General features: G+C 51.7%; 1 protein-coding gene across 8 annotated transcripts in view; it reads left to right on the plus strand.

Moving 5' to 3' along the window:
* Window positions 1–15,048, plus strand: part of GAS7 (growth arrest specific 7) — a 218,192-nt gene that overhangs the window by 84,368 nt on the left and 118,776 nt on the right. Inside the window, exon 1 of one of the 8 annotated variants that reach the window (XM_046674954.1) lies at window positions 7,742–7,807. The exons of 6 other annotated variants lie outside the window; for them this stretch is intronic. In XM_046674954.1, the coding sequence (XP_046530910.1) occupies window positions 7,757–7,807 (51 nt within the window). In that variant the 5' untranslated portion in view covers window positions 7,742–7,756. Of the gene's footprint in view, window positions 1–7,741; window positions 7,808–14,237; window positions 14,257–15,048 lie in introns of those variants that run through there. One more of the 8 variants, XM_046674963.1, reaches the window with a different exon arrangement.

Here is a 15,048-nt window from a genome sequence, read left to right on the forward strand (position 1 = left end):
TTTCCTCAGAGGCCACTACTTTTAACTCTAGGGCTTTATTGCCATTTTTCTAAAAAATATATTTATAACGTTATTTCTTAGGCTCCACCTCCCCGCCATCACCTACTCCCAGTGTTACACGTTGTCTGTTGAACCTCTTCGTATAGAAGATTAAACCTGGCTGTCCTGCCATCACTCTACCCACCGCCCATGAGCACACATAACCTCTTTCCTCCCCCCACAAGGTAGTGATACCACAGTGTTTGGTTATGTCAGTCTGGTGTTTGCATTAGGTATGCCTGTGTAAATTAATTATAGCTGAGCTACTGATGGGTTTCTGCTTCTTTGATGGCACAGCTTTTAATTTCCCCTAGCCAATTAAAAAAAAAAGTAAGTAGATAAAAACAAAAACAATCGTTTTTCTGTTTGCTTGGTGCTCTCTGTCCCTTGTTCCAGTTCTTCCCCCAGACTCTTCGCCAGACCTGTAAAATTTTCCCGAACACTGTCAACACGTGAAGTAATCTATCGGGTCTGTTTTTGCACTGGCAATAGGAGAGTCTGTTGCTCTTCAAGTTGATGGTCAGTTGCCATCGCTCCCTTTGCCTCTGTTTTGCTTTTGGCCATTTTGTGGGTCTCACATTTTCCTCTTTCTTGGTTTTCTCTCTTGTTTTCTTGGAGCACACCCTTCAGTAGCTTATTGGAAAGGAAATGGGTCTGATCTTAAAGCTGCAGTATATAAACGTTTGCCTAATTACCCTATTTTTGTTATGACTTGTCAACCTGTCCCCTAGGTATCCCAGAGTCCAGGAGCTCTGAACTTGTTTCCCTTGGGAGTTGGCCTAACATTTCCTGCCATTTGGGGAGGGATAGGCACTCGGTGGCCAAGGGTAGAGATTGATCCAGAAAGCTCTCTTCCACCTCCTTTTTAAACTCTCATCTCATTGATATCTTGTGCCAGTGAGTCTTTCTGAAGTTCTGCATTGTAAGTTGGCTTGTTTGTTGATAGCTCCCTTTGAAGATGTGTAGGTTTCAGCTTTCTCCTCTAAGTCATTACCATTTATCCATTTGTTTTCCATTGTCCAAAATTTTGTGGATGTGTCTCATTTATTGTCAATCCTTTTTTCTTTTTTTCTCTTTGTGCCTTTCTTCCCCAGTCATTTCTAATGAGATTTCAGGAAAGCCTAGTCACAAACAACCTGTTTTTGTCAGCCATTTTTTAACCATAAGTATTATATTTTGTGATTGTTGCTGATATTTACATCTTGAACTTCTGTCTTATTAGTTCTGCTAGTTTGTAGAATTTCTTGGTTATTTTGGGTAGACAGTTATGTTGAATGAGCATGTCAGCGGTTTCTTCTTTTGCAATCCTCATATTTTTTCGTTTCTTTTCATTGTCTCACTGTGCTGTGGGTTCTCCAGTACAATTCTGAAAAGAAGCAATGGTGGTGAATAGCCTTTTCTTATTCTTGACTTTAAAGGAAAAGCTTCCAGCGTTTTCCATTAAGTATGAAGTTTATTCTAATTTTTGATAGTTATAATTTATCAGACTAAGAAAATTCCCTTCTAGTTTGCAAGGAGTTTTAATCACAGAGGGGTGCTGAGTTTTGTCAGATGCTTTTTCTGCATCTAGATTATCCTGTTTTTTTCCTTAGAATCTTTAATGTGGAGAGTTTAACGAGTTTTCTGATGGTTTGCTATCCCTCCGTTCCTAGGATTTGCTAATGTGTGTTTAGGATTTTTACACTTATGCCCTGGGAGGTTAGGAGGTAGGCTTTTCATTCTTCTTGTATTCTTTTTCTTTGAAGGTCAGTGTCAGAGTGTTATAAAAGGAACTGTGTGTTTTTTTCGCTCTTTCTGGAAGGGATTGTGTAATATGAGTGTTGTCCTTTCCTTAAAGGTTTAAAAAAAGTTTCAGTAAAACCACATAGACCCATTGTAGTTTTTTAAGGTAGATTTTAGACTGCTGGGTCAATTCCTTTGAAGGTTATAGATCTATGCAGGTTTTCTATTTCCTCTTGAGTCAATTTGGAAGTTTTAATTTTTCTGGAAAATGATCAGTGATAGGAGATAGGAAATAACCAGGCAGATCCAAGACTTGTGGGAAAATAGCAGCTTTAGCCGGTTCATGCTGCCAATACCTGGAAAGCAGAAGGGAGGAGATGGAAGTTAAAGCCTCCCAGAGTTTTGTATTATTCAGAAGGAGAAAAGAGCTATTGATTAACTTTATGCTTGAAGTCAAGTGCCCGTGTTAAAAATGTCAGTGTAACCACCTAACTGGTATAAATAGACTCTATGAATGCCAAGTTTACGAGGATGGGAGGGAGGATAAAGCAAATGCAATCAATCCAGTAGGAGGCAAGACCAGAGGGAACAGAAAAAGCATAGAGAAAAGCCTTGTAAAGAGGAAGCATGTCACGATGATGACCTTTAGGCAGCTCCTGCTCGGAGGAGGCCTTCCTGGACCCCTGGGTGTTTCCCGGAGCACTGCACACATCCGTCCATCCGTCCGTCCATCTGTCTGTCTGTCACTGCACCAGGACTTCCTGTCTGCCATCTTTCTCTCCTACAGGAGGTGGACTCAGGACGGAGCTAGATCATTTATCTGCTTCTTTTCAGTGCCTGACATAGAGTAGGTGCCCAATAAATGTTTGAATGAGCCTGGCGAACAAATAAGTAAGTGAACAGATGGGCAAATACATCCTGAAATGTTGTTCTGTCGGGTTCCATGGCCACTGGGAGACATTTTAATCTGCGATCGCCTTGGTTGGTCCGTGAGTCAGGGAACTGGGGAGGTAGCTGCAGCCTTGCCTTCAACTGGGGAAGAAAGTCAGTGTGAGATGCCTAAACTGACACCGCCTATAAATTCCTCAAGCGTCCATGTAGCTGTTAGTCGCTCGATCCGGACAGGTACCGTGTGCAGCGGTAAAATAGCCTGTCTTCTGCACAGGAGTGCTTCTCAAACATGAACATGCTCACGGTTCACCGGAGCTCTCGTTAGAAGGCACATTCTGATGCGGGAGGTCTGGACAGTGACCCGGATGCAGCGTTTCTAACAAGCTCAGTGCAACCGGTCCACGGACCATGCTTTATGTTGCAAGGCTTCAGTCTCTGACCTGCACTGGGGCTTTCCCTGGGTGCTCAGGGACAACAAGAAAGTGGCCCTGTACCTGGAGAATTGGCTCAAATGAAAACTGTTCTGACTATCTAACAATCCTAGAGGATTGTTACCAGTGAACGTGAAAGATACAAGCCCACAGTGGCTGGGGAGGGGTACCTCTTGGCCTTAAACTGCATGTCACGAACAGACCCGTCTCCAGCTCTGCGCTGGCCCTGAGGTGGGGTGAGTTTGCGAGCTCCCTGCACAGTGATCAGGATCTTCTTCCCTTTCCTGTTTCTCAGGCTGAGCCGCACAGCCTGTTCAGACACGTCGCATCCTGGGAAGCCCTCGTCTTTGCAATTCACACGTCACTTGTCACTGCTGTGTGGCCCTGCCAGACTTTATCTATGCAATCAAAATCTCGTTTTCTTGCCTTGTTCCTGTGACCTTTCGCCTAGCTGTTGCTCTGGTCCCCGGATGGGGAGGGCCTCCTCTTACATTTCATTGTGCTGCCTGCCCTGGGGGAGACAGGTGGCCTTACTGTGTACCCTCGGAATTATGACATGGGCTGGAGATGATGACGTTCGGACACACACTTTCTTCTTTCTTTTCTGCCCCTGTTTTTAGAGAGATGACACAAAACCAGTGAGCAGTGCCCCAAATTAAACCGCTAATGCACCCACCCTGGCACCAGACTGACCACGGGCGCCGGCCTGTCCCCGAGCCTCTTTCCCTGACTCTCCCCATCACGTCTCAGAAACAGTGCCGGCAAGTGGTCTGTTCTATTTTTTCACCTTATGTTCCTATCGACTCCGTTGGATTGGAGAGGCTTGTGGACAGAAAGATCATTCTATCAATAAGCAGTGGATCCTGGGGTTTCTATGGCGTGGTCTGCCTCCAGGGTTTTACAGAAAGTCTATTTCAAACCAGAAGAACCTTTTACCCAGCGGGAACATCTGAAGCTGGACTGTCTTTCTGGGCTGTCCCCAGCCCAGTGCTTCTCCAGTGCACTCCTGGACTCGGCGAGCTTCATCCTCCTGCGTTCCCTAGGATGGGCAGAGGTGACGCAGCCCCGAGCGAAGGCCTTGGGCGCCACCCCAGCTCTTCATCACCTCCTCTGCACCTGCTGTGGGATGGACCGCAGTGGAAGCGGGGCCGCGGGCAGGGGCCTGCGTGCTGGCTTTGTGTTCTGGGGCCCCAGCCTTTGCTTATTTCTGAACCTTGGCTATACAAACAAATGGGCCAGGTGGTGTCCGGGCCAGGCAGTAGCAGCACCTGTGAGGCAGGTGGAGGCGCCTTCCTCAGGGCCAAGGAAATGGGACAGCAGCCGTGGTGGCTTCACGTTAGAATCCCCTTGCAAACTGGAAAGGCAGCGGATCTCCAGGTCTGTCCTCCAGAGACCCTGTTTCGTGGGTCGGGGGATTCCTGGGCTTCAGGGCGATTTTAGAGCTCCCGGGTGATCTCCTGGGCAGCCAGAGTTGAAAACCACTGCGTCAGAGAATATGGGAAAGGTGACAACATTTCTCCTCCTCCCATCGGAAGCAACTTCAGTACGGCCTTCTTGATTTTTCAAGAGATGATTGAAGTCTTTATTTTCCTGGGAAATTTCCTGGCTTTTATACATTGGCAACTAAGTAGAACATTTTTCAAACGTCCATGTGCCAGGTAAAGCCAGAGGCTGGACTCACCCCTGGTCCAGGTTGCAGTCCCTGGCCCATGTGCTGAGTAAGCCCTCGCCTCTCTGACATGAGCTCCCATTGGACAGGGCTCCACCTGGCTGGCTGTTCTGCGCACACGTGGGTGGTGGGTGCTCAACCCGCCTTCACACACCGTGCCCGCGGCCCTTTCCTGTTCTGGTTCTGGCCCCAGACTCTGAGCCCAGCTCTGTAAAATGTGTTACTGACCACAGACCCTGGCTGATTTCCATTGTCCTGCAACAAGCCTGTGGGCTATGTTTTATTTTTGGTCCCATTTCTCAGATGTGGAAAGTTACTTCACCAAGGGCTTGAACCCGGGTCTGTTTGCCTTATAATCCCAAGCTTTCAACCGCCCACTGTCTTTCTCTGCTTGGAGTTCTCTGGTGCCCTTCTGGCCTACTGCCCAGCAATACCCCACTGGATGCCTCTGTGTGGGACCCTCTGACTCTGACTGGGTGACTGCTCAGAGCCTCTGGTTGGCCGGACCAGAGGGTTGTGTGGTGTTGGGTAGGGATGGGGAAGTGGGAATCCGGAATGTAGTCCCCTGTTTTGGAGAAATGGCATATTTCTGCCTTCTGTATGCTTTCGCCCTACCCCCACTTCCCAGATTATGGCCTCCCCGTGAGAGAACCTCTGCCCCTCTCTCGCTAACCGCCTCTTGATTTTGGAACTTGGCCAGAGCGACGGTGTCTTTGCTGGTATTTTCTCTTTCTCCAAGGCCAGGCCAGTAGCCTGACCCGCTGAATGGAGCTTATGGAAGCAGAAACTGGGAATGAAGGGAGAGCAGGGAGCAGGCTGGGAACTGACGGGGCAGCTGGTCCAAGTTGGCAGTGGATGGCCGCATGACTCCTGGGACAGCACGGCCACAGAGGCTGGAGAACAAATGAGAGTGAGTGGGGGAGGAAGGAGCTGGAAGATGCCTTGGGCCATGGAATGGGGCGTGGGGTCCACAGGAAGCCGGGGGCCCCTGCTTCCCTGCTGCCTGCCTGGTGAGCTGGACAGGCAGGTCCATATAGCGCACGTGGTATGGTGTAGCATTTCCCAAAGCACTGTGTGGAGATGGGTGTAGGGGCCCGTGGGCAAGGCTTTCAGACCCATGAATCACAAAAGGAAGAGGGTTTTCCTTTTGCAGTTCTCTCTCGGTGCTCCCCATTCTGTGACGGAGGAAGTTTCAGGTGGTGCTGGGTGAGGACCGACCTCGTCAGGATGGATAGAGGTATCCAGCTAGGGTTGAATAGCATCGCTTGGTTTTTTATTGTGGTGGTTTTTGTGCCTACTGTATATTTCTGGCAAATGTTAGTAGTTTTCCATTCAGAGAATACTATAACATTTCCTGAGAAATAAGGTTTTTTTTTTAAAAAAGTAAACAAGTGTGTAAATTGAAAATATTAAGTAAATGGGAAAAAGAGTAGTATGATATGATACTGAAAACAATAATGGTGGTCAGTGAAAGACAGGCTCCCAGGAGAAGCTGGGTGTAAGAGTTCAAGGTCCATAGACCAGAGTTCACGCCCATCACAGTGGGACCTGGGGCGAGTCGTTTCATGCCTCTAAGCTATGGCTGACTCCACTGTAAAGCATGAATATTAATATTAAATGAGCTCATGCATGTCATATGCTTGGCCCAATGCCTGACACAAAGTAATAGTAAGTGGCAGTTGTTATTGTATGAAATGTTCATCAACTTGAAACACTACTATTGGAGGCCGGTGTTCCTGGGAGTGGTGCTAACAACGAGCACAGGCCAGCCATGGACCAGCATGCTTTGTGAGGGAGTGAGCTCTCTGTCAACACAAGTGTTTCAGAGCCTTGTCGCCTGCCTCGGATTTGGTGGCAGCAATCAGCCGCTGAATGAACCAGGCAGCAGGGGAGGTTCCTTCTAACAAGTATTCTGTAGCCAGCGTGCGGTTAACACAGCAGGTCCGAGACCGCTCCCCTTGCACGGGCTTGCTTGCAGTGTTGGCCCTTGGCTGGTGTCTGGGAATGTGAATTTTGGGAGAGTTCCCGCTGTTTCCTAAATGGTAGGGGTGGCTTTTATTCAAACAATAGGGTTTCTGCTGAACACCTGCTTTCTTTCTGGGAGTCTGCACTGTCGGTGCCTGTCAGGCAGGGGGTGCCTACGTGACCAGCCCCCAGCGAAACCCCTGAGCACTGAGTCTGTGAGCTTCCCCGGCAGTCAGCACGTCCCACCGCTGTCACTGCCCACTGCGGAGGGATCGAGTGCACCCCGTGGGGCTGCCCTGGGACAGGACTGCTGGGGCTTGTGCCTGTTTCCTCAGGACCCCATCCCAGGCACTTTTCCACTCTGTTGACCTTGCCCTGTATCCTTTTGGTGATTCATGGCCGCGAGCAGGACTGCAAGCTGAGTCCCGTGAGGAGTCCTTGCGAATCGCCAAGCTGTGGGGTGGGCCTGGCACCCCCGCCACGGCCTGTGTCTGCCTTCAGGTCAGGGAAGAGACCCAGGGCTCCATCGGCCCGTTGAGCAAAAGGTCTCCTGGAGTCCGACTGAGGAAGGGTGAGAGGGGCTGATGCTGCTTCTGGGAAGAGCTAGGCTGTCCAGAGCATGCTGGGGGACGGCTGCCTCTTTGGGGTGCTGCGGCGATCTCGCTGAGCTTCTCACGAAGCGGCTTACGAGGTCGGGGAGAAACTGGGGGGTGTGTTTGTGTCCGGCCTCAGCGTCAGCCGTGGCTCGTGTCAGATTCCTAAAGGACCCGTCACAGCCCCAAACGAGTTCTCACAGAATTGACCGAGGCAAAGACCATTGGTTTGGCACGATAGCGTCAGAGACACCACACCCAGCTCTTTACAAAATGTGACGTGACCACACCTCGGGGGTCACTGTCAGGATTAAGGAATGTTGGCATCCACTTCCCTCCGAGGGAGCCGACTCAGTTACGGAGTCAGTTCGGATCTGTCTTCAGACTGGTAGGGAATGGTTCCTTGTCTCCCATCACGGTCACCCCGCGCCAGGGCAGCGCAGGGCATGCAGAGCGTCTGGGCTGTATTCTCGAGGAACCGTCATGGCTTGAGGCTGGTGAGCTGGTGGCCTGATTGTCCTTCGTGGGTCGCCAGGGAAATACACAGCGCGTGGTCCTGCTGGCCCTCCTTTCTGACTCTCCTGGCGGGTGGGGGCTGGGGGGTGGGACAGAGGCAGGCTCAGAGGCGTGGGGCACTGTCTGCGTGGAGGAGTGAAAGGGGTCGGGATGAAACGAGAGACAGGGGAGACAAACAGTGCCTCCAAGGAGGCAGTCAGAGCAGATCATGGCTGCCTTGCGGGATGACTGTGACGTTACAGGCTGTGTGGACTAGTTAGATGATTTTTCCTAAAAGGCCTTACAGTGAATATGTAGCTGTTTAAAAATAGCTTCTTAGACTGCTGGCCGCATCGCGCACACCCCCTAAGGGGTTATCTTGGGTGCTGCAAGTGTTACCGGAACATGAGGCTTTGGGAAACCCCAGTTGACTACATTGCTTCACAACCTAGGTCTGCCAACCACAGCGGAAACTGAGAAGTCAGACTTTGATCACTGTGTTCCCCTAAAGCTGCTTCTGCCCCGTGCCGTGAGCTAACATGGTGCTTCCACGCGGCAGATGCGCGTGGGCTTCGGGTTGTGGTCAGAGCAGAGGAGCTTTCTCCCAGCTGCTCGAGTCTCTGGGGGTGGCAGCAGCAGACAGCCAGCTTGGATCTGGGTCCAGCCTGATACCCTGTAGGCGAGGCTGCCTCTGTTCTCCCACTGGCAAGGGTGGGGGGCCACCACCAGGTACAGGGCCCCACCTGTGCCCCCTCTGGGGAGCACCGGCATCAGCAGGTTCCAGCTGGTGGCCCTTCCCCTTTCTTCTCTCTGATGCCTCCGGCATGGACCACCCTTGAGCGGCCAGGGGCCCCTTTACAACAGCTACAGGTCAGAGTCAGTTAAGTTGTAAGAAATAGTCTGAGCCGGACGTGGCTGCCTGCCACCCTCTCCTGCTCTCCTTCAGTCCCTGCTCCCACTCCCTCCTGTTTCGGGACAGAGCTGTTTCTCCACCCTGCCCTGCCCACAGCCCTGCTGGTCACTGGGGAAATTGGGGTGTATGTGGGCTGTGTTCTGATTATTCTCATCTTACTCTGAGGTCAAGTTGCATCGTACCCCCAAGCAGACAGGCCCCTGACTCCAGCTGCCCCCAGTGCCCCCAGACCTCCCCCTGGTGCTGCCAGCCCTGCTTGGCTGTGCTTGGCACTCTTGCATATCTTCTGCTCTGAGCCCATTTTTCCGACACTCCAATTATTTCCTTGCCCAGTGCCCTGCAGCTTGCTCGGTTGTGCCCGGTGGTTCGTTGGAGCCCCAGCCAGGCAGACCTTGCGAGGCATCAGAGGTGAAATCAGAGACCTGTCTTATCCACATGCACAGGATGGTCCTGCCGGACTCGGGGGGCGGCAGCTGATATTGGCTCCCAAGGATATGCCCACATTCTAATCCCCAGGACCTGGGAATGCCATCTTATTTGGGAAAAGGGTCTCTGCAGATATAATTAAATCAAGCATTTTGAGGTGAGGAGATTATCCTGGATTACCCAGGTGGGCCCTCAGTGCCACCCCGAGGGGCCCTGTAAGACGGAGACAGAAGGAGATGTTAGTACACACAGAAGAGGAGGAGGATGATCAGGGAGGCAGAGATTGGAGTGAAGCCGCCACAAGCCAAGGGACGCCAGCAGCTCCCAGGAGCTGGAAGAGGTGAGGCATGGATTCTTCCTTGGAGCCTCCAGAGGGAACATGGCCCTGCCAACCCCTTGATTTCAGATCAGTGATATGGACTTTGGACTTTTGGCCACCAGAATTGTGAGAGAAGATATTGTTGCTGTTTTATGCCACAAGGTTTGTGGTAGTGTTTACAGTGGGTATAGGAAGCTAGTGTAGGGGGTATTTGGAAATAGACGTCTTTGGGAAAGGAGCTTACTCGCAAGTACAGGCTGAGGAAAGGGGCTGAGTCTCTAAACACTGTCTGCTTCATGCTCTTTAAGCTTCGAGTGTTGCTGTCAGTATTACACCCTGGCCCTCACTAAGGGAGTATTACCCGGGATACTTTCTATTGCACATTATGGAAATCCCACTCAAATTGGCTTCAAACAAAAAACGAATTTATAGCTTGGTATAACCGAAACATTCTCAGGAATGACAGCTTCAGGAATGGTTCGATCAAGAGGCTCACACAGTCTGGATGTCTCTCTTTGCCCTCTGTCCCTTCCTCCCTCTCTTCCTCACCAGTCCCTCTTCTTCTGCATTGGCTTCATTCTCAGGGAGGTTTTTCTTGCGAAGTGTCAAGGTGGCCATCAGCAGCTTCAGGCTTGCGTCCCATCCTAATACTACTTCCATTCCCCGATAATTCCAACCGAAGTCCAGGGATGGAGCCTCAGATGACTGATTTGGGCCACATGCCCATCCCTGAACTAGTCACTGGGGCTAGGGAGATGGAATATGCTCCTTGGAGAGGTTTGGGCCCCCTGCCCCCAGAAACCATGATGACTGGGGGCAAGGTGTGTCCGCAAAGGAGAATCACTGTGCCCTCCCCAGGAGGAGGGGTGTGGGTGGCTGCAGGCAGGGCAGGCACCCACAGTGGAGAGCGGCCGCTGGTTGCTTCCAGGCTGGTGGTTTCTGAGGCTGGTAAGATGCCTTTGGAGCCCGCAGTGGTCTCCGGGCCACCAGGTCACCCATGGTGTGCTCGGCAATGCCAGGTCATGCCATTAAGACTTTCCCTCTGCCCTGGCCTCTGCCACAGGAATCCCAAGTGTTCCAACTAGACTTTGCAGCGCCACACATCACCGGAGGTGAAGAAGCTGAGCCTGGAGGTCCCCAAAGGTGGGGATTGAGTGAGGGGCCCAAGAAACTGCAGCAGCAGCGGCTGCCGCCACAGATGCTTGCATTTGGAAATCCCATTATGAAAGCATCTTTGAACTTCTGTGGGCATTTACATGACTAATGATCTGGTGAAAACTGTGTTTGGGAAGTGGGAAAGGGAAGTGGGGATGAGCTCTCCGCTACGATGGCGCTCTCTTGGGCAACGGTCTTTGGAGGGAGGTGACTCACTGCGGGACTGAGCAACAAAGGAACTACTGTGGCTGCATGAAAAGAGTATTTCCTGTGCCCCTGCTCCGCCCCGTGCAAGTGGGAGCCCTGGGCTGCTCATCCTAAAGGAGGCATGTGGCCAGGGACGGGAACCAGTGGTTGAACCATGCTGGGTGGTGGTCAGGACCCTGTTCTGGTGAGCAGGTTAGAGCCAGATGTGCGGGCTCAGCCCTCGCTCAGTGTCCTGGCCTGTTAACGGTGTGAGTGTGGGCTTGTCACCCTGATGAAGCCTCAGGACCGCCTGGGGTGCAGTCCCGAGCTGCCACTCACTGGCCGGAACTGCGTGCACAGACCTGGGGCAAGCGGCTGACTGTCTGAACCTCACTTTCTTCCTCTGTAGAAGGGGCATAATTATGGAAGCTGCCTCACAGGGTTGTGGTGAAGATTGCATGAGTGAATGCATGTAAAGTAACGAGAACAGTCGGGCGCATTCTAAGTGTCCCATCGGTATTTACTGCCATGGTTGTAATGATCTGAAAATGGAGACGATTTCGAGTGACCTGCCTCTGACGCTGGTGTGAATTTTTTTTGTGTGTGAGGACGATTGGCCCTGAGCTGACATCTGTGCCAGTCTTCCTCTTTTTTTTTGCTGAGGAAGACTGTCCCTGAGCTGACATCTGTGCCAGTCTTCCTCTACTATATGTGGGATGCTGCCACAGCGTGGCTTGACGAGTGGTGCTAGGTCCACGTCTGGGATCCAGCCACAAAACTTGGTCCGCCGAAGCAGAGTGCGTGAACTTAACCACTGTGCCACTGGGCCAGTCCCTGGTGTGAATGTTGAGTGAGATGATGGGCGTGAATGGAGCGGGGTGTTGTCAATTTTCCCCTCATTGGATTTCGGCTCCTGGTGGGCAAGGCTCTCCTGTCTGGCTGGCCACGGTGGTTTCAGGTGGGGTGTCTAGAGCGTGGAAGACGCACGGCGAATGTTTATGGGACAACCCAGGGAACCAGCACGGTGTGCTGTGCAGCCCATGTCCTGATGCAGGTGGTCCCGAGTCCCTGAGTATCTCAGACGTCGTGTGTCAAGGCTTCACTAGAGCCATTGCTTGTGGGCTTTGGGGCAGAGATGGTGGCTCTGGCAGCAAATGTGGCCTAATTGCCACGCACAAGTTCACTGAGCGCATCGCTGTGCTGAGCAGAGCATGGCAGGGCCTCGCTTGGGGTGTAGGGCTTGGGGACCTGCGTCTGCCTGCATGCATGCACATTCACCCATGCCAGGTGCCACCGTGTCTCCGTTCATCATGTTGATGGAGGTGGGAGGGAGCAGGGGCTCCTCTTCCCTGCCTGCCTGCCCCTGCAGGGGAGTCCGTCACAGAGGAAACCAACAGAGTCCCGCTCTGCTGCCCCTTCTTGGTCCACTCTGGGAAACCCAGCCCACAAACGGGATCACAGCGTGCAATGGGGGTCGGCTTCGCTGGGGGACCATACTTTCTGGGTGCCCCCTGCCATCTGCAGGCCTGGACAGGGCCTCCTGAGCAGCCGTCCGTTTCCCAGGCTGCCCCAGCTGCACCCCCAGAGGGCAGGACTCCCCTGGGTACCCACAGGAGCCCGGGGGGTGGGGGTGGGGAGTGAGATCTGCAGGGTCATTAGGAATTGTCACCAGCTAATGGTGGCTCAGCACTCCTGGGGGAGGTAGAGAGGGAATGGGGATGTGAGCAGCTCTGGCTTGCTAATTCAGGGATTTCTGAGACCAAAAAGCAACCCAACAGCAAAGCAGAATTAACTATGTTATTTGAAGCTGTTCACTTAAAGAGATGTAAATGATTTATGCCCACTGTGTTCATGTGCCTTCTCCAAGCAAGATGCATTTTATATGTTTTTAAAGTTTGTCTGTATTTTCTGTATATCAAATGAGAATCATTTGAGGATGATTCTGGAACAGTTGCAGAATCTACTTTAAAATATTTAACAGAATGATAAAAAAAATTCCTTCCTAATTTTGGACCAGAGCTTCTCCGACTTCTCCAGAAGTGCTCCGGTTGACCTCTCTGTGGAAATGGACTTGGCTCAGGGCCACTGGGAACCAGCTAAGGCCCGGTCAGTGTTAGGCCATACCAGTGTTTCTCAATCTTAGCACTGTTGATTTTGGGGCCGGATAATTCTTGGTTGTGGGTGGGTGGTCCTGTGCATTGTGGGATATTTAGAAGCATCCCTGGCATCTACTCACTCGACACCAGTAACCCCCTGTGGGAGGCACAGTTATGACCCACCACGCCCAAAGATGTCCACGTCCTAGTCCCTGGAACCAGTGAGTATTGCAAGGGGAAACTGAGGTTGCACATGGATTTAAGGTTGCAAATCAGCTGGCCTTGAGATGGGGCGATTATCCTGGATTATCCAAGTGGGCCCAATACAGTCACAAGCCTCCTTATAAATGGAAGAGGGAGATAGAAGAGAGAACCGGAGAGATGGCAGTGTGAAGACCCGATCTGCCATTGCTGGCTTTGAACATGGAGGAGGGGGCCATAAGCCAAGGAATGCAGGCAGCCTCTAGAAGCTGGAAAAGACAAGGAAACAGATCCTTCTCAAAGGCCTCTGGAAGGAACGCAGCCTTGCCCACACCTGATTTTAGCCCAGTGAGGCCCATTTCTGAACTATGGAACTCTAAGATAATAAATTTGTGTTGTCTCAATCCACTAAATTTGTGGTAATTTGTTACAGAACTGATACACCTGCCCATCTCTCCCACCCCCATCGTCACAACCAGTAAATGTCTCCAGATGTCCCCTGTGGGGCCAAGTCGCCCCTGGTTCAGAAACATTGGCTGTGTGGAGCTCCATATTGTTTCCCTAGAAACTGGGAGAAGAAAGAGTGTCTCTGTTCTGCTATGAGAATGAAGTTGGGAGCGGTACATGCAGCATGGTTGGCTCTGGGAGGAAGGAACCAGTGGTGTAAGAGGGAGGGGGTGCCACAGCTGCTCCCCCCGGGTCCCCTCCCAGAGGCTCCTGGAGCTGTCACTCTGTCATTAATGGCACAGTATTCCTGTCGGTGCTTGTGGTATTTGGACGAAACTAGAAAAGAAGCACCATAAAAGAGAATATAAAAACTCAATAAAACACTGTCTGGCAGCCAAAGCAGCACTGCTCGCAGAGACCTCGGCCAGGAGGGGCAGCATGCCGGGCGCTGCCAGCACTGTTTGTGGGAGTCGTGGGTGGGAAGGAGAGGCCAGGGAGCCCAGCCTGTGCTGGGGGCCACCAAGCCCAGGCTCTGGGCCAAACATACAACCCCCTGGGTTTCTTGGACCCAACCGCGATGCTGAGATCCTGTTTCTTTTGCTGAATACGAAACCCACATGGTTCTGATTTCTTCTTTGTGATCTGTCATCTCTGGGTGGCTGTGGAGCCAGAAACCATGCAAAGCGGCTTTGAAGTCGTTGTTCTGGGGTGAGTAGGAAGTTGTGCTTTTCCAGGGTTCATTGGGACAACCAGGAGGTTCCCATTTGATTCAAGAAGCACTCCAGGAGTTGAGAGTGGGAAGTGGACTGGCACACTTGGTTCTGGTGCTGGCCCAGGAGCCGGGCTGGGTCAGAAGGGAGGCGTGAATTTGTGCAGCCAAGGGCGCCTGCTGGGTCCTCAGCTTAGGTCACAGTGATACCTCATTCCAGGTGTCCTGGCTGACATAGCAGGTGGTTCCATGTCACCTGCTGCCTTGGGGTGGGCAGCTGGAGCTGTGGCCTTTGACTCCTCCCTGCAGGGCAACAGCTGGCCATGCTTGGGGCAGACTAAAGGCAGAGATCAGGAGAGAAGGAAAGAAAGGAAGAGTCAGTGAGCAAGTTGGATATGGAAAAACATACCATCTGAATCCGTGTCTTTTTTATATGAAAGGGACATGGGTCAGACAATTCCATGAAGGGCTGGCCTAGCTGGGTCTAATTGGTGTGTAGAGAGACCAGGGGTCCCCAAATTTCAGCCTGCATTAGACCCACTCACCTGGAGGGCTTGTTCAAACACATTGCAGGGCCCTACCCCCAGAGTTTCTGACTCAGGACGGCTGGGCTGAGGCCCGAGAGTTTGTATTCTCAAACAAATTCCCAGATGCTGCTGATGCTGCCGGCCCACAGTTGAGAACCACTGGTGTAGACCAAGAAGAGGATGTTTGTAATTAAAAATGGTGCTAATGACTAGTAGTTTGCAGGACCTTACAGTTTATGTGTGAAGACCCCACGGTTTGATCTG

This window comes from Equus quagga, chromosome 11 (assembly GCF_021613505.1).
Source record: "Equus quagga isolate Etosha38 chromosome 11, UCLA_HA_Equagga_1.0, whole genome shotgun sequence".
Taxonomy (NCBI): domain Eukaryota; kingdom Metazoa; phylum Chordata; class Mammalia; order Perissodactyla; family Equidae; genus Equus; species Equus quagga.